Source organism: Oryx dammah, unplaced genomic scaffold (assembly GCF_014754425.2).
Source record: "Oryx dammah isolate SB20612 unplaced genomic scaffold, SCBI_Odam_1.1 HiC_scaffold_16, whole genome shotgun sequence".
NCBI classification, from domain to species: Eukaryota; Metazoa; Chordata; class Mammalia; order Artiodactyla; family Bovidae; genus Oryx; species Oryx dammah.
Window position 1 is genome coordinate 62,332,721 of NW_024070200.1, and position 23,829 is coordinate 62,356,549.

The 23,829-nt window shown below is 44.4% G+C and overlaps 1 protein-coding gene across 1 annotated transcript in view; it reads right to left on the minus strand.

The window, feature by feature from the left end:
* Window positions 1-23,829, minus strand: part of ADAMTS17 (ADAM metallopeptidase with thrombospondin type 1 motif 17) — a 395,327-nt gene that overhangs the window by 55,814 nt on the left and 315,684 nt on the right. Inside the window, exons 17-19 of the mRNA XM_040257013.1 lie at window positions 22,351-22,508; window positions 19,098-19,257; window positions 16,592-16,727 (exon numbers count right to left, since the gene is read on the minus strand). Of these exons, the coding sequence (XP_040112947.1) occupies window positions 16,592-16,727; window positions 19,098-19,257; window positions 22,351-22,508 (454 nt within the window). The remainder of the gene's footprint in view (window positions 1-16,591; window positions 16,728-19,097; window positions 19,258-22,350; window positions 22,509-23,829) is intronic.

Here is a 23,829-nt window from a genome sequence, read left to right on the forward strand (position 1 = left end):
AGATAAGGTAACTATCTTTCCTTCCCAGATTAGCCACATACTTGTTCTACTGGGTGATTTTTGTGTCTGCTGTCAAGTTCAAGTCACAGAACCCAGCTCACCAGTCTTGGTTGTTTTCATCATATTTCTTGAGTTAAAATTTTAAGTAACCTTTGTTACCGTATGCCAGGGGCTCATCGTGTGGTACCCGCACCTAATTATTGGAAGATTTGTTTGAAATGCAGAATCTCAGATCCCTCCCTAGATCCGCTGAATCAGAAACTTTAGTGGTGGGCCAGACATTCTGTGGGTCAGTAAGACCCTGGGGGGTCCCGTGCCCTGAGGATCATCCCCTGAGGTTCAAGCCTGTCTAGCTCTTGGAGAATGGCTGGCCCTGAGGTTACCCTCTGTCCTCCCTGACAACTCACTGGGCAGATGCAGCTGAAAGTTTTCCCTCCCTACTCTCAAGATTTAGTGTCAAGCTCACTCAAAGTGGCCAGGGAGTGCTGGCTCCCCAGGAAACGGATTAGGAGTCATGAAAGGGAAACATGCCCGAGCCATGTGCTTGGTGTGGGCCAGAGCACATTCATTACCTCTGCGGTGCTAATTTCTGCTCTCAGGGCCATAAGAAATTCCTCATGGGAATTATGTACTTATATTTCACCAGGCTCCTTCCTTCAGCAGTATTTAAATCCAAACACAGGTTAGCAGGCAGAGGTGCTGGCAGAAGCCAGCATTTCACATCCATCCACATCAAGCAGAAACTCATCACTCACTCCCACCACCCACCTCTCCAGCCCACTTTGCACTAGAGCCACAGAAGGGGACACATCTGGAAGTTTCCAGTCACGTACCAAGTCATAATCCAACTTTGGAGTCTGAAAGATGCTGAAACCCCTTCCATAACCCCTTTTCCTTCCCAAGTTTTACCCTTGTCCTACTGATAGTATTATCTGAAGTCCACAAATTCAGAACCTGGAGACATTCGTAAAGTTAGAAATGAACCACTCAACATAGTTCTGCTGTTTTAATTTATCCTAAAATACATGTAAATTATGTAAACTTCTTCTGACAAGAAGGGGAATGTTAGCATATACTAGGACCTTCTCCCAAATCTTCATTACCTGCAAAATACCACTATAGGTTATTTAAATTGTATAGTTACACATTGTACTATGTCTCTGTGTGCACACGTGTGTGTGGCGTCTTCAGAACTGATGGACAACATATAAATGCTGGCCTCCAACAACTTGCTGATGTTTACCACTAATAGAGTTTTGTAGCTGAGCAGTGGTGATGGTTTTGGCTAGTGTTCTCCAAGGGCTTACTTGGGATGGAGGAATTTACAGGCATTACTTCACCTAATTGTCTCAAGACTTCTATGAGAGAGGTTCTAATTTCCCAGTTTATAGGTGCTAAGATCAGGTAACCTGCCCACAAGTTTGCCTGTAGCTAGTGGTGGCTCTGGTACCTGAACCTGTGCCTGCCTCGACCAAGTCCATGACCTCAGTAACCCTCACATGAGGCCACCTGGGATAATATGGAGAGAGCATGTCATTCTTTTTCTGATTAGCTACTGAACCTAATAAGTTGGGTGCCTTGGTTCTTCCACATAATAAGGATATAATGCTCTTTTGTTCCCACCTTTAAAACAAATCTATTTAAATAAAGGCCACAGTAAGGCATGATGGGTGAAGGAAAGATTTAACAGGTTTCTGCAGGAACTGATGCTAGTAGAACAGAATGAGAAGGGCTACTGGGAAGGTTCAGGGTTGAGTCAAAGTCAGAGTCAAGTCAAGGTCAAGTCAAGGTTAAGTGGGGCAGGACATAGCGTGGATAAATCCACGATGACTGTTCTGCAAGAAGGTGAAGGATTTAACCACAAGGTCCCAAACCAGCCTCTGACTTCCACTCTTCTGTAATTGGAGCATCTTCCCTGCACCTGAACTGGTGTGTAAACACTCACAGTCCTGGAATGAAACCTCGTTTTCAACACAATGCTGCTGACCATGAAGGTGAACAATTCTGGATGACTGAGGGGCTTTCCCTCCACCAGTACTAAACAATCCATTCATCTGTTCAAATGATTCACCAGCCCTCCTAAACCCTGGGTGCTGTTGGGCACAGGGGAGAGAGAAGCATAGCCAAGTTTCCAGTGCTCACCTGACTCATGACAGGTGCTCTACAAATGTTTGTTGAATGAATGGGACATTGACAAGGTCCTTGCCCTTGTGAGAAGAAAGAGAAGGGGAACAATAAACAAAGGGCTGACACAGGTATACCACCCATTCACAGCACCCAGGCTAGGTGAGGTCATTGTTCAGCCCCAGTGGGCACACTGGAGGTGTCACAGCTATGGGTTTGAACCCTCAATGGGCAGGTTTATCTTCTTACCCAGAAAGACCGTGAACCTGGGCCACAGACGGCCTCTCACCTGTCCAGTGCCTTTAACTTGTGCCACTGCTCCCTCCAGTCTGAAGGTCCCTCCCAGTCTCTCTGAACCCATTATCACCTGACTGGGGGCCAACAGGAGAAGGCAATGGCACCCCACTCTAGTACTCTTGCCTGGAAAATCCCATGGACAGAGGAGCCTGGTAGGCTGCAGTCCATGAGTTCGCTAAGAGTTGGACACGACTGAGCAACTTCACTTTCATGCAATGGAGAAGGAAATGGCAACCCACTCCAGTGTTCTTGCCTGGAGAATCCCAGGGATGGGGGAGCCTGGTGGGCTGCCGTCTGTGGGGTCGCATGGAGTTGGACATGACTGAAGAGATTGGCAGCAGCAGGGGGCCAACAGGGAACCATTGGGCATACACAGGACAGCACCCCTACAAGCACCACACCTGCACCCCAACACTGTACATACAGAGGCTTCCTGGGAAGCCACCTTCATATCTGAACCCCTTATCTTAGATAGCAAAATTCCTGAATTTTAGTTTCTTATCTAGCAAGGGTCCAGATAACCATAAGAACAAGTCAGAAAATTAAGCAGCTGTAGCATTTAGCATAACTGCTCTAGTGTTTAATTTTAAAATTGTAAGTTTCATAGTGTAGTCTAAAGTCAGGAAGGTTGATTCCTCCAGCTCCATTCTTCTTTCTCAAGACTGCTTTGGTTATTCAAGGTCTTTTGTGTTTCCATACAAATTGTGAAACTATTTGTTCTAGTTCTGTGAAAAATACCATTGGTAGTCTGATACAGATTGCTTTGGGTAGTATACTCATTTTTACTATATTGATTCTTCCAATTCAAGAGCATGGTACATTAATCTATCTGTGTCATCTTTGATTTCTCTCATCAGTGTTTTATAGTTTTCTGTACACAGGTCTTTTGTTTCCTTAGGTAAGTTCATTCCTAAGTATTTTACTCTTTTCTTTGCAATGGTGAATGGGATTGCTTCCTTAATTTCTCTTTCTGATTTTTCATTGTTAGTGTATAGGAATGCAAGGGATTTCTGTGTATTAATTTTATATCCTGTGACATTACTATATTTATTGATTCAATTCAGTTCAGTTCAGTCGCTCAGCCATGTCTGACTCTTTGCAACCCCATGGACTGCAGCACGCCAGGCCTCCCTGTCCATCACCAACTCCCAGAGTTTACTTAAACTCATGTCCCTTGAGATGGTGATGCCATCCAACCATTTCATCCTCTGTCATCCCCTCCTTCTCTCACCTTCAATCTTTCCCAGCATCAGGGTCTTTTCAAATGAGTTAGCTCTTTGCATCAGGTGGCCAAAGTATTGGAGTTTTAGCTTCAACATCAGTCCTTCCAATGAATACTCAGGACTGATCTCCTTTAGGATGGACTGGTTGGATTTCCTTGCAGTCCAAGGGACTCTCAAGAGTCTTCTCCAACATCACAGTTCAAAAGCATAAATTCTTCCGTGGTCATTATAAATGAGGCTAATTTATTGATTAGCATAGTAATAAATAATGCTAATTTATTTATTGATTAATTTATTGATTGCCATAGTAATTTTCTGGTGGCAGCTTTTTCACTCTCCCCTTTCACTTTCCTCAAGAAGCTCTTTAGTTCTCCTTCACTTTCTGCCATAAGGGTGGCATCATCTGCATATCTGAGGTTATTGACATTTCTCATGACAATCTTGATTGCAGTTTGTGCTTCATCCAGCCTGGCATTTCACATGATGTACTCTATATATAAGTTAAATAAGCAGGGTGACAATATACAGCATCGATGTACTCCTTTCCCAATTTGGAACGAGTTCATTGTTCCATGTCCAGTTCTAACTGTTGCTTCCTGACCTGCATACAGATTTCTCAAGAGGCAGGTAAGGTAGTCTGGTATTCCCATCTCTTTCAGAATTTTCCACAGTTTGTTGTGATCCACACAGTCAAAGGCTTTGGCGTAGTCAATAAAGCAGAAGTAGATGTTTTTCTGGAATGCTCTTGCTTTTTCTATGATCCAACGGATGTTGGCAATTTGATCTCTGGTTCAAAATCAAAAATTAAAAAAAAAATCAAAATCTGCATTTCTAAATCCAGCTTGAACATCTGGAAGTTCTCGGTTCATGTACTGTTGAGGCCTCACTTGGAGAATTTTGAGCATTACTTTGCTAGTGTGTGAAATGAGTGCAATTGTGTGGTAGTTTGAACATTTTTTGATATTGCCTTTCTTTGGAATTGGAATGAAAACTGACCTTTTCCAGTCCTGTGGCCACTGCTGAGTTTTCCAAATTTGCTGGCATACTGACTGCAGCACTTTAACAGCATCATCTTTTAGGATTTGAAACAGTTCAACTGGAATGGAATACTACTCAGCTATGCATTTGAGTCAGTTCTAATGAGGTGGATGAAACTGGAGCCTATTATACAGAGTGAAGTAAGTCAGAAAGAGAAAGACAAATAGGGCATATTAACACATATACATGGAATTTAGAAAGACAGTTACAATGACCTTTCATGCAGGGTAGCAAAGGAGACACAGATGTAAAGAACAGGCTTTTGGACTCAGTGGGAGAAGGCAAGGGTGGGATGATTTGAGAGACTAGCTTTGAAATATGTACATTACTGGACTTCCCTGGTGGCTCAGACAGTAAAGCATCTGCCTACAATGTGGGAGACCTGGGTTCCATCCCTGGGTCAGGAAGATCTCCTGGAGAAGGAAATGGCAACCCACTCTAGTATTCTTGCTTGGAAAATCCCATGAATGGAGGAGTCTGGTAGGCTACAGTCCATGGGGTCACAAAGAGTCAGACATGACTGAGCGACTTCACTTTCTTTCTTTCTTTCTTTTATGTACATTACCACATGTAAAATAGATGGTCAGCGCAAGTTTGATGCATGAAGCAGGGTACCCAAAGTAGGTGCTCTGGGACAACCCAGAGGGACAGAGTGGGGAGGGAGGTGGCATAGGTTCAGCAATGGGGGGGACACATGTATATCCATGGTTGATTCATGTTGATGTATGGCAAAACCCATCACAATACTGTAAAGTAATTGCCTTCCAATTAAAATAAGTAAATTGCTTCTTTAAAAAAGGTTAAAATAAAATCATGAGTTTCACTTCCAGACAAGGGAACCACCATGGCTCCCCTACAAACCCCCTCTGAACCTGAGGTCACTACAATGCCACTTTAAAATATCTACTTACAGGTGCCCTGGTCAAAAAGGGTTCTTTTTTCATGCCATGGTAGAAGTTAGTTGTACTCCTTTGAAAATGAAAATGACATAGCAGAAAGTATGAAAGATTTAAAGTAGGAAAACCTTGGTTTGAGTTCTACCTGCTATGGGTATGACCCTGAGTAAGTTACTCAACAACCAAGTGTCTTGAAATCTTCATCTGTAAGATGGGGTGACAACCCCAACTTCCCAGCCACTCCCCACCATCTCTCCTTGCTACTGACAGGCAGGGACAGACTGGCTCACTCCTACCCTACCCTGGATTTCTGCCACCTCCATAATTTACATCTTAGCAAGAAGAACACAGGTCCTCAGTTTTAAGATTCTCTGTTTCTACAATAAATTCGTTCTCAAATATTCTTTTGAGAGAAAAAACCATTTCTCTGGGATTTATAGGAACAAACTGAATTTGCAGTAGGAAAGCAAAAGGACAGTGAATAGGGCTTAACCAGCAGCTGATGAGATCACATCCTGGCAGCGTTTCTTCTCAGCCATCACACCTGATCAGGTTACACTCCATTACTGGCGTTTGTGTTGGTACGATTTTGGGGTTAAAATAACCAGGAGAAGCTTGGGTTTGGTAACAGGTTGTACCACACCCAGGGACTCAGAGTTTGGAAAAAAAACTCTCATGCTTTGAGAATCACATGGCTGCTGATGTTGAAAGTTCACATCCAAGAGTAACATTCCCGACAGGCTGCCTTTCTCACCAGGACACAGGAATTTTCCAGTACAGTAGCCCTCCTGCTAATAGACTTGCCGGCACTCATCCTAGCTGGACAGCGTCCACTGGATGGTTGTTCCTAGTCTTGGTTTGATCATGATGTCAGCATGTCTCTATGTGTTTGGGGTGGAGGACACGTCTGCTGCTTTTGCCTGCCCAGTGTCGCCTTCCTTTTTCTGATAAGGATACCTCAGTTTTCCTTTGGGTGTCTACATCATGCCACTGGAGGGCATGTGAGCCAAGCCAGGCCCATTGGATCTTCTCCAGGAAGCTGGACTCTCAGTGGAGCAGCTCTGCTGCAGTTGCCTCTGAGATCCCCTCTCCAAAATGCTTTTCACCATTGCTTCAATTTGGGGAGCTCTTCCATATCCTATTTATATATGCTTGTCTCTTTGGTATAGTTTTAGATTCAATTCCTGTTGCCTGGGATCAAAAACCTTGATGTTCTTGAGTCCAGCACTTTGCTTTCCCCAAGACAATGTCCAGTGAGATTTAGAAGTTGGTGGCCTCATTCACTTTGGGAGGCTGGCGGAGCAGGAGTTCCTTTTGCAGCCATGTCCTGAGTGAAGCAGGCAGTCCCACCCTACTTGATCATCTTCAATGGGAGGAAGAGGTCGATGGAGTATACTCTTCAGGTGCAGACACAGGGCACTCTGATCAGTTCATCTTGTGGGGTAGGGGTACCTTGAGTCTCCTGCTGGAGGACCTGCCTCTAGAAGCTCTAGGAAGGGTGGTTTTCAAGATCAAAGTTCTTCTGGGGAAACAGCACAATTCTCATAGTGATTAACAGAGCACAGTGGCACATCAAAAGTGTGTCAGTGAGGGACTGACATATAAGTCCCATGTGTCTCTATGTAACCGGCACTTCTCTTTCTGCACAACCACAGGCAACTGCCTCCCTCTAAACTTTCCGTGGGCCCTGCAGTGGCAAGAACAGACATTCTACCTTATTCTTTTTATTTTTTAGCTACATATCATCAATATCATTTTAAGAGAAAATGGAGTATAATTTCAGTGGGCTTCCCACTGGTGGCTCAGTGGTAAAGAATCCACCCGCCAGTGCAGGAGATGTGAGTCTGATCCCTGGGTCAGGAAAATCCCCTGGAGAAGGAAATGGCAACCCACTCCAGTATTCTTGCCTGTAGAATCCCATGGACAGAGGAGCCTGGTGGGTTACAGTCCACAAGGTCACAAAAGAGGTGGACATGACTTAACAACTCAACTCCCCAGTGGCTCAGCCAGTAAAGTGTCTGCCTGCAATGCAGAAGACCCGGGTTTGATCCCTGGGTCAGGAAGATCCCCTGGGGAAGGGAATGGCAATCCGCTCTGGTATTCTTGCCTGGAAAATTCCATGGACAGAGGAGCCTGCTGGGCTACAGTCCATGGGATTACAGAGTCAGACATGACTGACTAACACCTAACAACTCAACAACAACATAGTTGCTTTGCAGTGTTGTTAGTTTCCACTGTGCAACAAAGTGAATCAGCTGTATGTATACATATATTCCCTCCTTCTTGTGCCTTCTTCCCACCCACCCCATCTCACCCCTCTACATCATCACAGCACACAGAGCTGAGCTCCCTGTGCTATCCAGCAGCTTCCCACTAGCTATCTATTTTATACATGGTAGTGCATATATGTCAATTCTACTTTCTCAATTTGCCCCATCTTCCCCTCCCTCTATCCTGGTGGCTCAGTGGGTAAAGCATCTGCCTACAATGCGGGAGACCTGGGTTCGATCCCTGGGTCAGGAAGATCCCCTGGAGAAGGAAATGGCAATCCACTCCAGTACTCTTGCCTGGAAAATGCCATGGACTGAGAAGCCTGGTAGGCTACAGTCCATGGGGTCGCAAAGAGTCGGACACGACTGAGCGATTTTCCCTATTCCCCTCCCTCTGCTGTGTCCACATGTCCATTTTCTAGGTCTGCATCCCTATTCCTGCCTGGCAGATAGGTTTATCAGTACCATTTTCCCAGATTCCACATATATGCATTAATATACAATATTTGTTTTTTCTTTATCTGACTTCACATTGTATGATAGACTCTAGGTTCATCCACATCACTACAAATGACCCATCTTCATTCCTTTTTTTGTGGCTGAGTAATATTCCATTTGCACCTTATTCTTGATCTTAGAGGTAAAGCATTCAGTCTTTCATCATAAAGTATGATGTTAGCTGTGGGTTTTTGGAGATACAGAACATTTTGTAGATATCTGTATGTATTTGTAGATACAGAATATTTTGTAGATACCAGGCTTAGGAAGTTCTCTTTCAATCCTAGTTTGTTCAGTGGTTTTTTTTTTTAAATCATGAAATGGTCATGTATTTTGTCAAAGTCTGTTTTCGCATCTACAGAAATGATCATTTTGTTTAAAAAACATTTTATTGATAAAGTATATTACATTAATTAATTTCCAGATGATACACCAACCTTGTATTCCTGGGATAAGTCCTATTGGTCATGGTGTATACCATCCTTTTATTATGTTGCTGGATTCAGTTTGCTTGTTTTTTTTTTTTTGCATCAATATTCATGAGAAATATTTGGTTTGTAGTATTCTTTTTCCTCGTGATGTCTTTGTGTGGTTTCAGTATCAGGGTTTTACTACCCTCACAGAATGCACTGGAATGTGTTCCCTACTAATTCATCTTTTGGGAAGAGTTTGTGAAGGGTTGGTGTTAACTCTGCTTTAAATATTTGGTAGAATTCATAAGTGAAGACTTGCAGTCCTGGACTTTCCTTTGTAGAAAGTGTTTTGATTAGTAGTTTAATCTCTTTGTTTATTATAGGTCTATTCTTTCTATTCTTTATTCAGGTTGGGTAGCTTGCATCTTTCTAGCAGTTTGTCTATTTCATGTTCATTATCTAATTTATTGACATACAGCTTACTGGCATACAATTGTTCATGGCATTCCTTTACAGATCTATTTTATTTTTGCAAGGCCTGCCTTGAGGCATGAGGGATTTTAGATCCCTGACCAGGGATCAAACCTGTGTTCCCTGCAGTGGAAGCATGGGGTCCTAATCACTGTACTGTCTGGGATTCCTTTTCTTTTTAAATATAGTGTTTACTGCTATACATTTCCCCCTAAAGTTTGCTTCCATTGCATTCCCTAAATTTTGGCATGGTGTGATTTCCTTTACATTCATCTGGAAGTATTTTCTAAATTTTCTATGATTTCCCTTTCACTCACTGGTTATTTAGAAAGTGTTTTGTTTAATTTCTATGCATTTATGACTTTCCAAAATTTCTTTCTGTTGTTGAATTCTAATTGTATTTTTTTCCTGTAATTGTGACATAAAAATCAGATGCAGATATTGAGTACTTAATAACTCAGGAAAGAGAAGGCCCTCCTCACAGGCCCCGGGACCACATGGAAAGCATTAGTCAACAGAATTTGGTTACCTGTGAAACTGGTATCTGGGAAGTCTCTTGTCCTCTGATGATCAAAGGGAGGGATATTCAAATGGTCAAAGAGTTTAAGTATGGAAGAAAGGAAGAAAACAGAAGCTTTAAGACAAGACTCTGGAATCCTTTCTTTCTCCAATGTTTCCTACTTTAGAGAAATAAGTAAAAGCTTCAAAACAATACTATTTAATTTAAACACAAGTGAGGTTCTAGATACTTTGGCCACCTGATGCGAAGAGCTGACTCATTTGAAAAGACCCTGATGCTGGGAAAGATTGAGGGCAGGAGGAGAAGGGGATGACAGAGGATGAGATGGTTGGATGGCATCACCGACTTGATGGACATGGGTTTGGGTAGACTCCGGGAGTTGATGGACAGGGAGGCCTGGCGTGCTGCAGTTCATGGGGTCGCAAAGAGTCAGACATGACTGAACGACTGAACTGAACTGAACTGAGGTTCTAGAATTTAGGTAGTGTCAGAAAGAAGTTTTGGAATTCTTTCAACTAAACTTTTCCTCACCATTTACATACTACTGAATAGGCATATAATGGATCACTGATGCTATTCTCCATTTTCCCCCTCAGGCACTTTTCCTTTATTTCACAGGGACTGTGGGGTACCCCTCATTCCAAGCCTCGAACCACGTGTTCAAGTGTCTGGAGAGTGGCTGAGCCTGAAAGTCAGGAGCAGCACTCCAGTGATTCTGAGGTTCTTACTGCTGCCTGCAGGCCCCGCCCACCCTATCTGAGAGCTCTCCCAAGTAGTGGGCTCCTGTTTGGCCACATAGCAGTGCCCCAGGCGGCCTCCTCCACTCGCCTACATTCAAGGCACAGTGAACAGAGGAGTGACTATTACACTTACCTATTTTATTTTAGAGGAAAGCAGAAAAATAAAAAAAGCTTTCAGTTTTAGACTAGCTAGAAATGGATTAAACAATGGTATCTTTTCAGATACTGGCAGTACCTTAGGGCCACATGTTACAGGCTTCATTCTTAAATCAGGATCACACACACACACAGACCATGCTTTCATAAAAACATGAGGAATTACATTCAGTTTTAACCTAAAATGAGGCAAACTGGATAAAATAATTGAGCAAAGAGGACAAATTTAAAATCCAAATACATTTCCTTGCAGACAACTATTCAATTCAATTCTGTTGCCAGTAAGATATTGAATATTCTTTCTTGAATCGCCCTAATTCAATGTACAGTACAGTATGTACTGCCTGGGAAGAAATTCAAATCATAAATACTATAGGGAAATATCCAATAGCTCAGAATGGCCTTTTCAAGTAGCCAATAAGCTCTAAAAGACTGCAAAAATATTAAATCCGGTCACACATGGGCTGTGTGTTCCAGACTGAGCACATGTTGCTGTCATAGCCCCCCGCCTTGCTCCAGGACTACCTGGAACTGGGTCTTAAGGAGTTGGCACACAGGGCCGCTCGGGCTGCTCACTGAATGCCAGATGACGGCGGGGCCTCTTCCCTGCAGACTGTGGTCGGCAAGGTGAAGGCTGCTGGCCCCAGTCACAGCAGCTGAGCGGATCTGTGATTTCTGCCTCTCCTGCCAATGCCAGGCCCAGGTTTGCTGACGTGTTTGTGCTGCTGTGCAAGATACTGGAGAGAGGCTGTCTGCCCTGCATGTCAGTTCCAGACTCCACACGGTAATGGCAGGGTTTGGGAGAAGGATCCACAGAGCGAGGGGCAGGATTAGAATAAAGAGGTGTTAATGGTGTGAGTTGGGAAGGTAAAGGAAACTGTCGGGAACTCAGTGGAAAAAAAAAAGGTTAAAGAAAATTAAAGAGGGATCAGGGGAAATAAAAAAAAAAAACAAGGGAAAAAGACAACCGTCTCTGTTGTTTTAAAGGTCAAAGAGTAACAATAATACCGAAAGACTCTTTCATCTTGCCAGATTCAACAGGACACTACATTTTGGCTTTTTAAATAACGTTTACACCATTGAGTTCTGGGTTCTTCTTCCAACCACAGGCTCTGACTTCCAATCATGCTTACTCCCAACCCCCTGAAGCACCTGTTTTTTCCAGACCGCACACTTCTCCAAACCCCACCCCCTGACCTAAGTTCAGTTGTCATTTACGATTATATCTCTCTCTGTCTGGCACTCATTTTCTAAGATCCTCACTTCTCTTCACTTACTAGCCTAAATCCATATTACTCTATACTTTTAAGAAAGATTCATGACAGCTAGATCATGCCATGCAATAATTCAAGTTTTACTGTCTAAATGTTTGTGTGTATATATAAAATATCTTTACATAATACATATACACATATATATGTATATTGTGCATGTGAGTGTATGTATATAAATAAATAAATAAAAGTAGCATTTGCAAGAGTTTCAAAATCTATCAGATCACACATTTCTTTAGCCAAACAATAAATACTCCGTGATGAGTCATGATACTTCACTTTCAAGTGTCCACTTTAAGAATCAGTATGAAGTCAGATGGTTCAAAATAAGCAAACAAGCAAACCAACAAATACAAGCAGTCTGGCACGGCAGAGCCTGGTGGGCTGCCATCTATGGGGTCGCACAGAGTTGGACAGGACTGAAGCGACTTAGCAGCAGCAGCAGCAGGATAGGCATCCGGAAATTTCTCTTCTAGGCTCTGAGACAAATTCCAGGTGCTGTCTTCTCTTTTATCAATTTTATTTCCTACTCTGTTTTTGCAAATTCAATTCATTCTTCCTGTCTGGTGTATATGACTTCACAGAGTTGGAAAGGGAATAAAAGGGGGTGGGACCAAAAGGAGAGTGCTGGGAAGGAGAAACCTAATGTTGATCAAGTTTGTTGTTGCTGTTTGGCTGACAGTAAAGACTTTGCCTGTCTTTCACTTCTATATACATTGGTACCAAGAGCAAAGTCAAGTGAATTTATTCAATAAACATATATTGAATAAATGAAATCACTGACTCTATACTGTGTGCTGGGGGCATGCTGGATGGTTATAAAGAGAGTACTCACCTCCCTGATGGCTCAGTGGTTAAGAACCAATGCAGGAAACACATTGGGTTTGATCCCTGGGTTGGGAATATCCCGTGGGTTTGATCCCTGGGTTGGGAATACCCCCTGAGAAGGACATGGCAACTCACTCCAGTATTCTTGCCTGGGAAATCCCATGGACAGAAGAGCCTGGTGGGCTGCAAGGCTATAGGATCGCAGAGAGTTGGACACTGACTGAAGCTCGTGAACACACATACTAAATAACTGGGCAATGAAAAGTAACTCAGTATAACAAGGTGCCCTCCCTTGTATGATAAGAGAATACATTCCCTGAAGTGGTGCCTTCAGAGCTGAGGCTGTGATCCCATCATCTCAGTGGGCAAAACAGGGGTAGGCAGTAACTTAAGGCAAACTGTCATTCATGGGCCAAGGCTGGCCTGCAGATTGTATAGCCCAGGAGCTAACAATGGTTCTTACGTTTAATAGGGTTATAAAACAAGACAAAAAACAGACAGCAGAAATCATACACAGCCTACAAAACAAAAATATTTACTCTCTAGTCTTTCACAGAAAAAGTTTTCTGACTCTGTTCTAAAGAGACACTAAGACTGGAGAAGGAAATGGCACCCCACTCCAATACTCTTGCCTAGAAAATCCCATGGATGGAGGAGCCTGGTAGGCTACAGTTCACGGGGTCGCAAAGAGTCAGACAAGACTGAGCAACTTGGCTTTTTTTTCTTTCTTTCTGAAGTTGCTGTTGTTTAGTCATTGTGTCCAACTCTTTTGTGAACCCATGGACTGTAGCACACCAGGCTCCTCTGTCCTCCACTATCTCTTGGAGTTTGCTCAAATTCACGTCCATTGAGTCGGTGTTCAAACTGGTTTTAGAAAAAGCAGAGGAACCAGGGATCAGATTGCCAACATCCGCTGGATCATCAAAAAAGCAAGAGAGTTCCAGAAAAACATCTACTTCTGCTTTGTTGACTATGCCAACGCCTTTGACTGTGTGGATCACAGTAATCTGTGGAAAATTCCGAAAGAGATGGGAATACCAGACTACCTGACCTGCCTCTTGAGAAACCTGTATGCAGGTCAGGAAGCAACAGTTAGAACTGGACACGGACTGGACACAACTGAGCGCCTGAACTGAACTGAGTTGGTGATGCTACCTAACCATCTCATCCTCCTCTCTGTCCTTCTCTGTTTGCCTTTAATCTTTCCCAGCAACAGGGTGTGAGGTTACTTTTAATCTAAAGTGTGTTCGACTTGAATTGTGTTCAAACACAGCAAGACTGCAGGCCTAAGCTCTGTGGGCGTTCTCGAGCCACACACACAAGCTCAATGTTACATGCATATGTAAAAAGTACAATGGCTGCTTTGAAATTCTTGCCTGCTAATCCCAATATATATGTCATCTTGGAGTCAATTTCTATTAATTGCCTTCTCTCATGAGTATGGATCACATTTTTCTGTTTCTTTGTAAGTCTAGTAATTTTGGATTGTATTTTGTTAATTATAGCAGTGCTGTCCAATACAAAAAAAAAATGAGCCACACGCATAATTTTAATTTTCTATTATCCACATTAAAAAAGTAAAGAAACATGTGACTTTAATATATTGCAGTTTGATCCAATGTCTTCAAAATACAACAGGCTTCCCTGATGGTTCAGTAGGTAAAGAATCTTGCCCAAATGCAGGAGACACAGGAGACATGGGTTTGATCTTTGAGTAGGGAAGATATCCTGGAGCTGAGGGCATGGCAACCCACTCCAGTATTCTTGCCTGGAAAATCCCATAGACAGAGAAGCCTGGTGGGCTACAGTCTATAGGGTCTCAAAGAGTTGGACACGACTGAGTGACTGCATACATCCACATTCAAAATGTAATTATTTTAACATGTAATAAATATTAAAAATTAATAAGATATTTTATCATTTCTTTCCAGATTAATTCTTTGAAGTCAGGTGTGTATTTTGCATTTACAACACATCTTGATTTGGACTAGCTAGTGGCCCATGTCAATCAATCAGCGCGCATGCGTGCATGGATGCTCAGTAGTGTCTGACTCTTTGTGACCCCATGGACTGTAGCCCACCAGTCTCTCCTGTCCATGGGACCTTCCTGGTGAGAATACTGGAGTGGGTGGCCATTTTGTCCTCCAGGGGATCTTCCTAACTCAGGGATCAAACTTTCTTTGCAGGCAGGTTCTTTACTGCTGAGCCACCAGGGAAGGAAGCACTGATCAGCATAGCTCTAGAATATCATTCTAGGAGACTACTTAAGCTCTTCCATCATTATGGGAAACAGAATCCTTGACTGATAGTTTTTAAACTTTACCCCTTGGTATTTCACAGAGGTGCCGTGGGCCAACTGAGATGAGGGGAAGGCTAAGTGCACCGAACCACTCTTCCCAATTATATATGCATCTCAAGTCAATCAGACCAACTCTGATTTCATGTTTCATGTATTTTGTTTCTGTGCATAATTTTAAAAGATTTTGATACTAAAATAGTATGAAAACATAAATGACTGTAGAATATAATTCTTGAGTGGGTCCCTAGGATCATTCTTGCTCAATTATCCCCTTGAACCTATGCTGATGTCTCTTCTAGAGTCACTTACTCTCCTTTCTAATCATATCACAAGAGCCAGCTATCTCTACTTTCAGGAAAAGAAGCTGTGGCCTCTCTGATACCTATGTCTTCACAGTGGCAAGTTCTTCTTTCTTCAGTCCTATGTGTGTGTGACTGATTGACTGATAAACCGATCAATCGACTGATAGGTTTGCAGGATGGCTGTTCACACCCAAATTCTCAAGACTTCTAGAAGTGAGCTGTTTCTCATGCCCTTCACCATTAGGGTAGAAAATTTCATTCTTAATTTTCCAAGGACCACATAAAATCACATCTCACCTTGCTTTCCCTTCTGGCTTCCCTCTCTCATTCACACACATTTTATCAGTTTGACAAAGAAAAGAGGGTCAGAAACAAAACCAAATGCTTTGTGATACTTTTCACCAGGTGAGTGGTAAAAATTGAGCTTAAGAAACGCAAAAAACTGCCAGGTTAAAAGTCCAGCCTCTTTCAGTTTTGCTTTCCTCAGGATATATGCAGTAAAGCAATTATCCTTCAATAAAAAATTGATTAATTAAAAAAAGTCCAGCCTCTTTACAAAAGCTATACATGCCTTAACCTGATGCACAGAACCACAAAACAAAAGCCACATACTTCAGTGCTGGGCAGAACGGGAGGCCAGGCATGATATTACATGATACAACAGAATCAGATGCAAAGTCCCACTAAGATGGAAATAAGGCGGCTTAACTGATGAACACATTCCACACAATTCATCTCAGTTAACAACACAAGAGAATGCACTTTGGAGTACATGGCCATGAAAGCTAGGGTTGGAAACAGAAGTTCTGATGGATCCCAAACAATAATAACTTACTGATGTTAATTTCAGCCACTAAATCAGACCAATCACAAACACTAACCAATCAGAATCACTAACACCTACTCACAGGTGCTCACCATCTGAGTTCCTTTTTCTCCAAGACAGAGTAACTTGGAGGAGGTGACAGGTGCCAGGTGAAAGTGTGTGGAGATGGCTATTTCTTTTTTCATGAGATGTTCTTAATGGTCCCCTATGAGACACCTTCCAGTGAGGACTGTATACTGCTATCAAAGTTATGGCTTAGTAGCCAGAAATTGAGTATTTTGAACAATCAAAAATCACTCAGCATCAACAATGGAACACAGAGTAAGACTGGTATTAATTGTGCATCACCATACCCCGTTCATGGGTGCTGCTGCTCTGCCCCTGAAGGATCCAAGCTTGAGAACACAGCTCCTTACCGTGACTGGCAGGGGTGCAAGTTGCACCTTCGAACCTGGGGCTCCGGGCGGCTGGCCTGAGGGCAGTCACTGTCGTTCACTAGAATTGTGGTCTTGTTAACAATCCGTGTGCAGGACACGATGCTTCTGCGTTCCCCTGGAAACCAAAGTGTACAGAATTGAGAGGCCACAGAACGCATGCCTGGAAAGGCCACCATGTGGAGGAAGGTTCAGGGGTATCTTGTGATCAGTTCATCACTTAAACTGACTCTTCTAATGCCTGTGCGTTGTCAGAGAGGGATCATAATCTTAGGGATAAGGGTGTGTGAGACAGGACAGGGGTAGCAGGGGCAGGAGAAAGACCCTAGAGCAGGATCAGAGAGAAGCAACGCTTCAGATCAGCTGTGTTCTTGGACACCTTGGGGCACATTGGGGCCAAAGTTCTGATTTGGGTCTCTAATTTCTAACAAAGCTTACCAGTCTCTGTATCTGTTCATTTGAAGTCTATGGAGATCTGGGCTTGATTAAACAACTGTACAACAGCCCTCACCAGAAATGACAGTTACTTGTTACAGAATTCCTGCCTTCTGGAGAGAAGCGAGAAACAGGAAGTCTTGTCTGAAGGACATAGACCAACCTGAAAATTTTTCTATCAACTGCCACCCATGCCTGAGCATCACCTGCTCTTGGGAAGCCTCACAAACCCCAGCTGACTACACATTCATTCTTTTGGGTGTTTCCAAAGCACCCTGCACACTGCTTGGCCATGACTTTGGTTAGGAGTGGGGATGAATGATTGGGAGCTAGAAGGGCAGCCTCTGGAGCCAGGCTATCTGGGTTCACACTTGGTTTATTAGCCAGCAGAGTGAGCACAGGATTGATACTTAGCCATCAAGTTTCTGTGCCTTGGTTTACTCCACTGGGCTGGCTTACTTAATTTCCGTATGCCTCAGGATGCTTTAGAGATGGTTAAAATGAACTGATACATAGAGTGCTTAGAACAGAACCTGGTAGGGGTTAATACTTTATGTTAGCTATATTATACTAAAAGACTAACAGAAAGTCAAGCACAACTTGGAGAAGACAATGGCACCCCACTCAAGTACTCTTGCCTGGAAAATCCCATGGACGGAGGAGCCTGGTGGGCTGCAGTCCATGGGGTTGCGAAGAGTTGGACACGGCTGACAGACTTCACTTTCACTTTTCACTTTCATGCATTGGAGAAGGAAATGGCAACCCACTCCAGTGTTCTTGCCTGGAGAATCCCAGGGACGGGGGAGCCTGGTGGGCTGCCGTCTATGGGGTCAAGCCTGGTGGTCTGCCATCTACGGGGTCACACAGGGTCGGACACGACTGAAGCGACTTAGCAGCAGCAGCAGCAAGCACAACTATATGGATCCCACACTCCTCAATCAGTCTGTCTTCTGGGGAACTTGTCATGGTACAGCCCTGAACTTGAGTGAGCATAGAAAGCACAGAGATGCCTCAAGCCAGATTTTGGATTGGGCTGCAGGTCAGGGAGCTGGGAGTCATTGATGCCATAAAAGGTCATGATAGTGGCAGCAGCAGAACAGCACCTCTTACTCCCAGCCAGCGAAGCCTGCTAACTCTTGTACTGGGGCCATGCTGAGTTTGCAGCAAGTTGGCCTGGGGAAAGTTTGGTGCCATCAGTCCTGAAGGACAAGTGCCATGCCCACATCTTACCTGCCAGCCCACCCTCTGGGTTGGCATTCCAGGGTCCAGGTCAACCTCTGTCCTAACTCTGTCCATCAACATTTACCTGACTTGCATCCATCCCATGACCCTGCTCTGTGTCCTGTCAGGGCGCTGTTGGCTAAGAATTCAGAATGCTCCCCTTCACTCCTCCTAAACAACACAGTAACGACTATGATGTTCTTTGTTCATACTGATGTTCATGGTATTTGAGTTTCCTCCTGCAGTGGGCATGAGGGCTGATCATCCTATTTTGGAGGTGAGGAAATTTAGGTACAGAGAGAATACATCATCTGCTAATAAATGGAGGCAAATCATGAAGCCAAAACCCAGGCCAAGAATGTTTCACTGGAGTTGGAGGACTTTTCTTTCCATTATATTACTGTTGATTCCACTGGTTTCCACGTTTTTCCACTGGTGACTGTGGCAAAAAGGAAAGGGTATTTGAAGATCAGAAACATCTTCCAGTGCCCTTTTACCAAGCGTAACAGATGAAAGTCTGTTCTGTGCACGCCCAGGGTCACCTGTCACACTTGAGACACAGCTACACATCAGTCAAACCTCCACTCCGATCAGCATCAAAGGCTGTAGGCAAAGCAGCCATGTGGATGCAACTTCGGTCTGGAGGAGTCTGGAAGAAGACCCTGACCAGAGAAATTTGCAGCAGGATGCAGTTACATTCCACAGAAAACCAAGTTACTTATGTGGCCAGCCTTTCCCAGGCAATGTGCCCCTGCCACAGAGTGCCCTGAACTCACTTCTCCTCTGTTTGGTAAAACCCCACACCCAGTGAGCCCACAACCCTGCTGCTCACCTCCGCCACACTGCACACTGCACCCTTCCCAGCCGCTGTGGGTCCAGATGAACAAGGAGTCCTGGGGTTTTTCTGGTTCACTTTGATTTTCAGTGGTGTAGTTTACAGGAATGGTGTATTCATAATGAATTCCGTAATTTTGGTCATGAAATAACAACACCTGCATCAGCAGCAAAATAAAAGGCCACTTTGAAATAGAGCAAAAGCCCACAGGATTGCTGAATTTGCAAGCCAACCCGTGTTGTGGCTTCCCACCAGGGACAGCCCATTCTTTTGGGGGTTTCAAAACAGGTTCATTCCAGGGGCACTCCTTTATTTCAGTTTTGATTTCCACAGATACTCAACTCGGGGGCTGGAGCACATGTAAACCATTGGCAGGGAGCTCTACTCTTTTCCACTGAAGAGAGGACTGGTTTAGATGAGGGATTTGGGGATAAGCCAGTCTGAGTGCTCTAACTACACTTTACCTGCTCCATGTAATCACCCATGAAACTGCCCTTGTGGGGAGGAAAGACACAAATATACTGCTTTTTCTAAACAGGCATCTGAACAAGTAGGGTGACTCCTTTGAAAATGAAGTCACTCTTCACTCCCTGAGCACCAGTAACTGCCATGTGTAAGGCAGGCTCCAGGTTAAACACAGCCACTACAAGGGAACCTTGTGGATGCCTATCAAGGATGCAGGAGCCTTCCTGTACCATGGGAGCTAGGATCACAACAATGCCCACAGGGTGGCACAGGCCTGGCACAGGGCTTAAAGCTGGCAGTGAGGTATGGGGGAGCCATGATCCTGCAGCTTGGGGACCCTGGGGTCTGAAATCCTGGCAAGTGGGCAGGTGGAGGGGCCTTCTCTTAGTTTGGTAATGCATTTGACAAGCCTTGTAAGCACAGAGGTGCTCTATGGGCTTTATTTTTCTATGTGTACTTAATGGAGCAAAAGAAGCTCTCTTGTGGGAGCTTCAAATGGCCTGGTTATTGGTGGTACATCTTCAGCCCAGGCTTGGAACCGGGTGGCACTCCTGGGTCTAAGCAGCCAGCAACTTCGCTTCCAGGCTGTGGTTCTGGGACAGCTGGTCAGTGGGAGTTGGAGGCAGAAGGTGCTCCATCTGACCTGAGGGAGGCCAGGCAGACTGTGTGCCAGATGACAGGAGTTGCTCTCCTGCCCAAGCATCTCCCAGCCCTCCTGGAGTTGCAGGGTGGGGGTGGGGTGCTAAGAGCAGCCCAAACTGAATAAACATCCACTTCTCCAAGAAATAGACTTGCAGTAATACATTTGGAAAAATGCCTCCAGTTAAAAAAAAAAACTCTTTAAAAGAGATCTTTATTATCTCAGTATGGGAATAAGACTGGTGAATTGAGAATCCATATGAAACCAATTTCATGCAATTTTGTAGCCACGTATAATTTGTGTGTGCATGTACATAATTGGTTTCAAATGCAGGTCCCCACGGCTCTATGGGCACTCCTGACCTCGCGAGCAATGAGCACACCTCAGTTAGGGGACAATGGATTTCCCTTCAGAGGAAGACGGGCTCCTCTCATTTCCAGGTTTAGAAACTGGAAGTAACTAGCAATCATATTTCAAGAAAGAAAAGTGATTAATGTTCAAGAAGGCAAGAACTTCAGCTGTGGCAGTTGTTGCATTCCCTGAGTTTTGTTTATCACGGTCTGAATGAATCCAGGCTGTGCATTTGCTTTAATGAGCTGACAATTCACTCATAGTTTATGCAAGCTTTTGGGAAAGAAGGGAAATAGACCCATCTTGGTGTTTGCTAGAAAAGTAACTTCGTGTGCTAACAGGTGATACTGCTATCTTGGGTTTTATCTTGTCTTTCACTTCCTCTTTTAGTCCCTCTGAATGACTGCTTTTAACTCAGGACAGGAGGATTTGTTCCAGTGACTTAGATTAGGAAACAATCTAATCACAGAGAAATGGCTTTCCCAATGGCTCAGCCGGTAAAGAATCTGCCTGCCATGCAGGAGACACAGCAGATGTGGATTCAATCCCTGGATCAGGAAGATCCTCTGGAGGAGGAAATGGCAACCCACTCCAGTATTCTTGCCTGGAAAATCCCATGGACAGAGGAGCCTGGTGGGCAACAGTCCATGGAGTCGCAAGAGTCAGACACAACTGAACGCATAAGTGTGCACAGGTTCTTAGGTCCCAGAAATCAACTTTCAAACGTATATCTGCAGTAGCTTTAGGGTGTGGATTGTTGCACTATGTCAGCCATGGGAACTAGCTCCCTTTGCTCTTACTGGAAACTGTAACAGGCTTAGGGCCATTGTGGGAGACTTCTCTGCTCACTCTCAGAGCTCGTCTCCTCAGGAGATTCTTACTGAGAGGTGGCCTGGGAATCTCTCGGGTATCACCTAATCTTAAACAGATGCTGGCTGCCAGAGACCACAAATTAATGGGGATGATAACTTCCAAGTAGAGACTTTGGGTGGCGTGGAGGACAAACTGCTTTGATTACAGACACACAAGCTGTCACAATCCCCATTCTTTGGAAGGAGACATGAAATCAGTCACTATGAGCTAGCCAAAGTTAGCCACGAGAACTCCTGAACCCTGAGAAGGCAATGGTGGCATTCTTTTCCCTGGAGATTTTTCACAGTCTTAAAAGGCAGTATAACCAAACATTTCAGTGGTTTGCATGTGGTCCTTCCTGAGACAACATGTAAGACCAGAGTGCCCTGATCTGGCCCAACTCCACAGATTTCTTGAGACCATCTGGGGAGTAAATAGTCCAGCAGAATTTGTTTCTGTCTCAATTCCTGAAGGCTAGTTGCAAGCTGAGTCTGGAAAACCTGAGTGGTGTCGAGTTGGAAACAGAGTCAACAGTTTGTTTTCCAAAGGTAGTTTCTGATGTAATTATACAAAGTGTGGGGCAAATCTAAGCCACCTGATAGGAAAACAGACTCTGAGTGGGACTGTCTGCTTAATGATGCTGGGTCTCCCTAGAGGCCACATAAGTAAGCATTTCTATCCCGGAGGTGGTTCTTTTTGAAAAAGATGGGAGTTCTGCCAGTAAAGAGCCAAGGCAGAATTTTGAGAGGGCAGCATTTTGAAGCATATGGCAAAAAGGATTATACAAGGAAAAAACCAAGAGAGAGACTGGAGCAGCAGGTGGCCAGGTAAACCACCAGGAACCAAATGTACATCCTCCCATAGGGCCCCAGGGAAGAAGTCAACTGGTAGACCTCTTGAACCCAATCAACTTAGGACAAATACAAAAGCACAGCAAATTACCATCAGATGCAGCGGCATTTTGGTCGGTCCCTTGGCAGAAATTTTCTCCCACAGGCCCCTTCGAACATAGCGGACGGTTGTGCCTGCAATCTGGAACTCTCCGGGGAGCTCTATCTTCCAGTCACTGTTGATGGATCTCTTACTGGAGTCTTTGAGAGCTAGAAAGAAAATGGAACACCACAGAATTGGGGGAGTCAGCCTGTCTTTGAAGGGAATCTTGAGGGGTGTCTTGAGGGGTAGGTCAGAGCTCTCATGTTCCGCCTCCACAGGGGAGAGGAGGGAGGCCTGCCCTGAGAGAAAGGGAGTTTTCTCTGAGAACAGAAGACTGGCTTATGGGCAGAGAACGGCTCCTGACCCCAGGTCCCTGAGCACGAGCTGCCTCGACTCCTGAGCCTCAGAGCACAGGCTGGTGTCTCAGAACCAGCTCACACGGAGTGGGTGTGGGGAGGGGTGCCAGAGGACGCAGACAGCCACACACAGCCCTATCGTATTTCACTAGACTTACAGAGTAGAGGGTTTTCTGCCGGATGAATGGATTCTATTTCAACATGTCCAAGTCTCCAAAACAGGTTTTGCAGCTTTAGCAAAATTCATCATTCATTTCACTCTTACCTACCTGGGGCTTTTTAGAGGGCAGCCTAACTCTAGTGTCCCTTAAGGATGTGATAGCCCCAGATTAGTGAAGTAGATGCTCCTTCAAGAAGCAAGTGCCCATAACGACAGGAGTCTCCCACCCTGAGCTGCTTGCAGACAGACATGGCAGTAAGTCAGCGGAGGCCTCGGGAGCGGCACGGGCGCACCCAGCCTCAGCTTCGTGGCCTGTGCCAGTTTCACACTTTGCTCTCTCAGTGTGTTGGAACTGACACGGAACTGACATTCTGCTGACTGGCCATAGCAAAGATTTGGTTTTCCACACAAGCCATGTATTTATTATCATCCCACTGCTCACCCGTCATTTCTTTGTTTTTTCCTCTCTTAGGCTTTAGAGTCATGTGGTTCTCATGAGAGAGCATTCTACAGTGAAATTCTGGGCTTTCTTGATTTGTTTTGCTTTGTTATTCAGGAAAGTAAACAATGATTATAGAACCTACTCTGACATGTAAGAGAAGGTGGTAAATGAAAATAGTCAATAGCAAATCTTTATGTCACTCAAAACATAAAACTCTCCGTGCTCCCCAAGTCCAATGCCACATTCTCTGCCAGCACCCCTGAACCCTGCTCAGTCCAGAATCAATGAAATCAGGTTCCCCACTCTTTGCTTATAAGGTCAGAAACAACATGCCCACATATAATACCAGTTTTGGATAATGAGAGTTGAAACCCACAAGTAGTTTCAGTTAAGCCTGAGCCCACGAGCCCTGGGCCGGGTTAGGACCTGATGGGTCCAATTCTGGTCAGGCCACAAGCATCTGGGGCTGCTGCCCTCTGCTTCCTGGTCTGCAGGACACAGTGGTCCTGGCTGGCTCCCCTGCCCTGAGG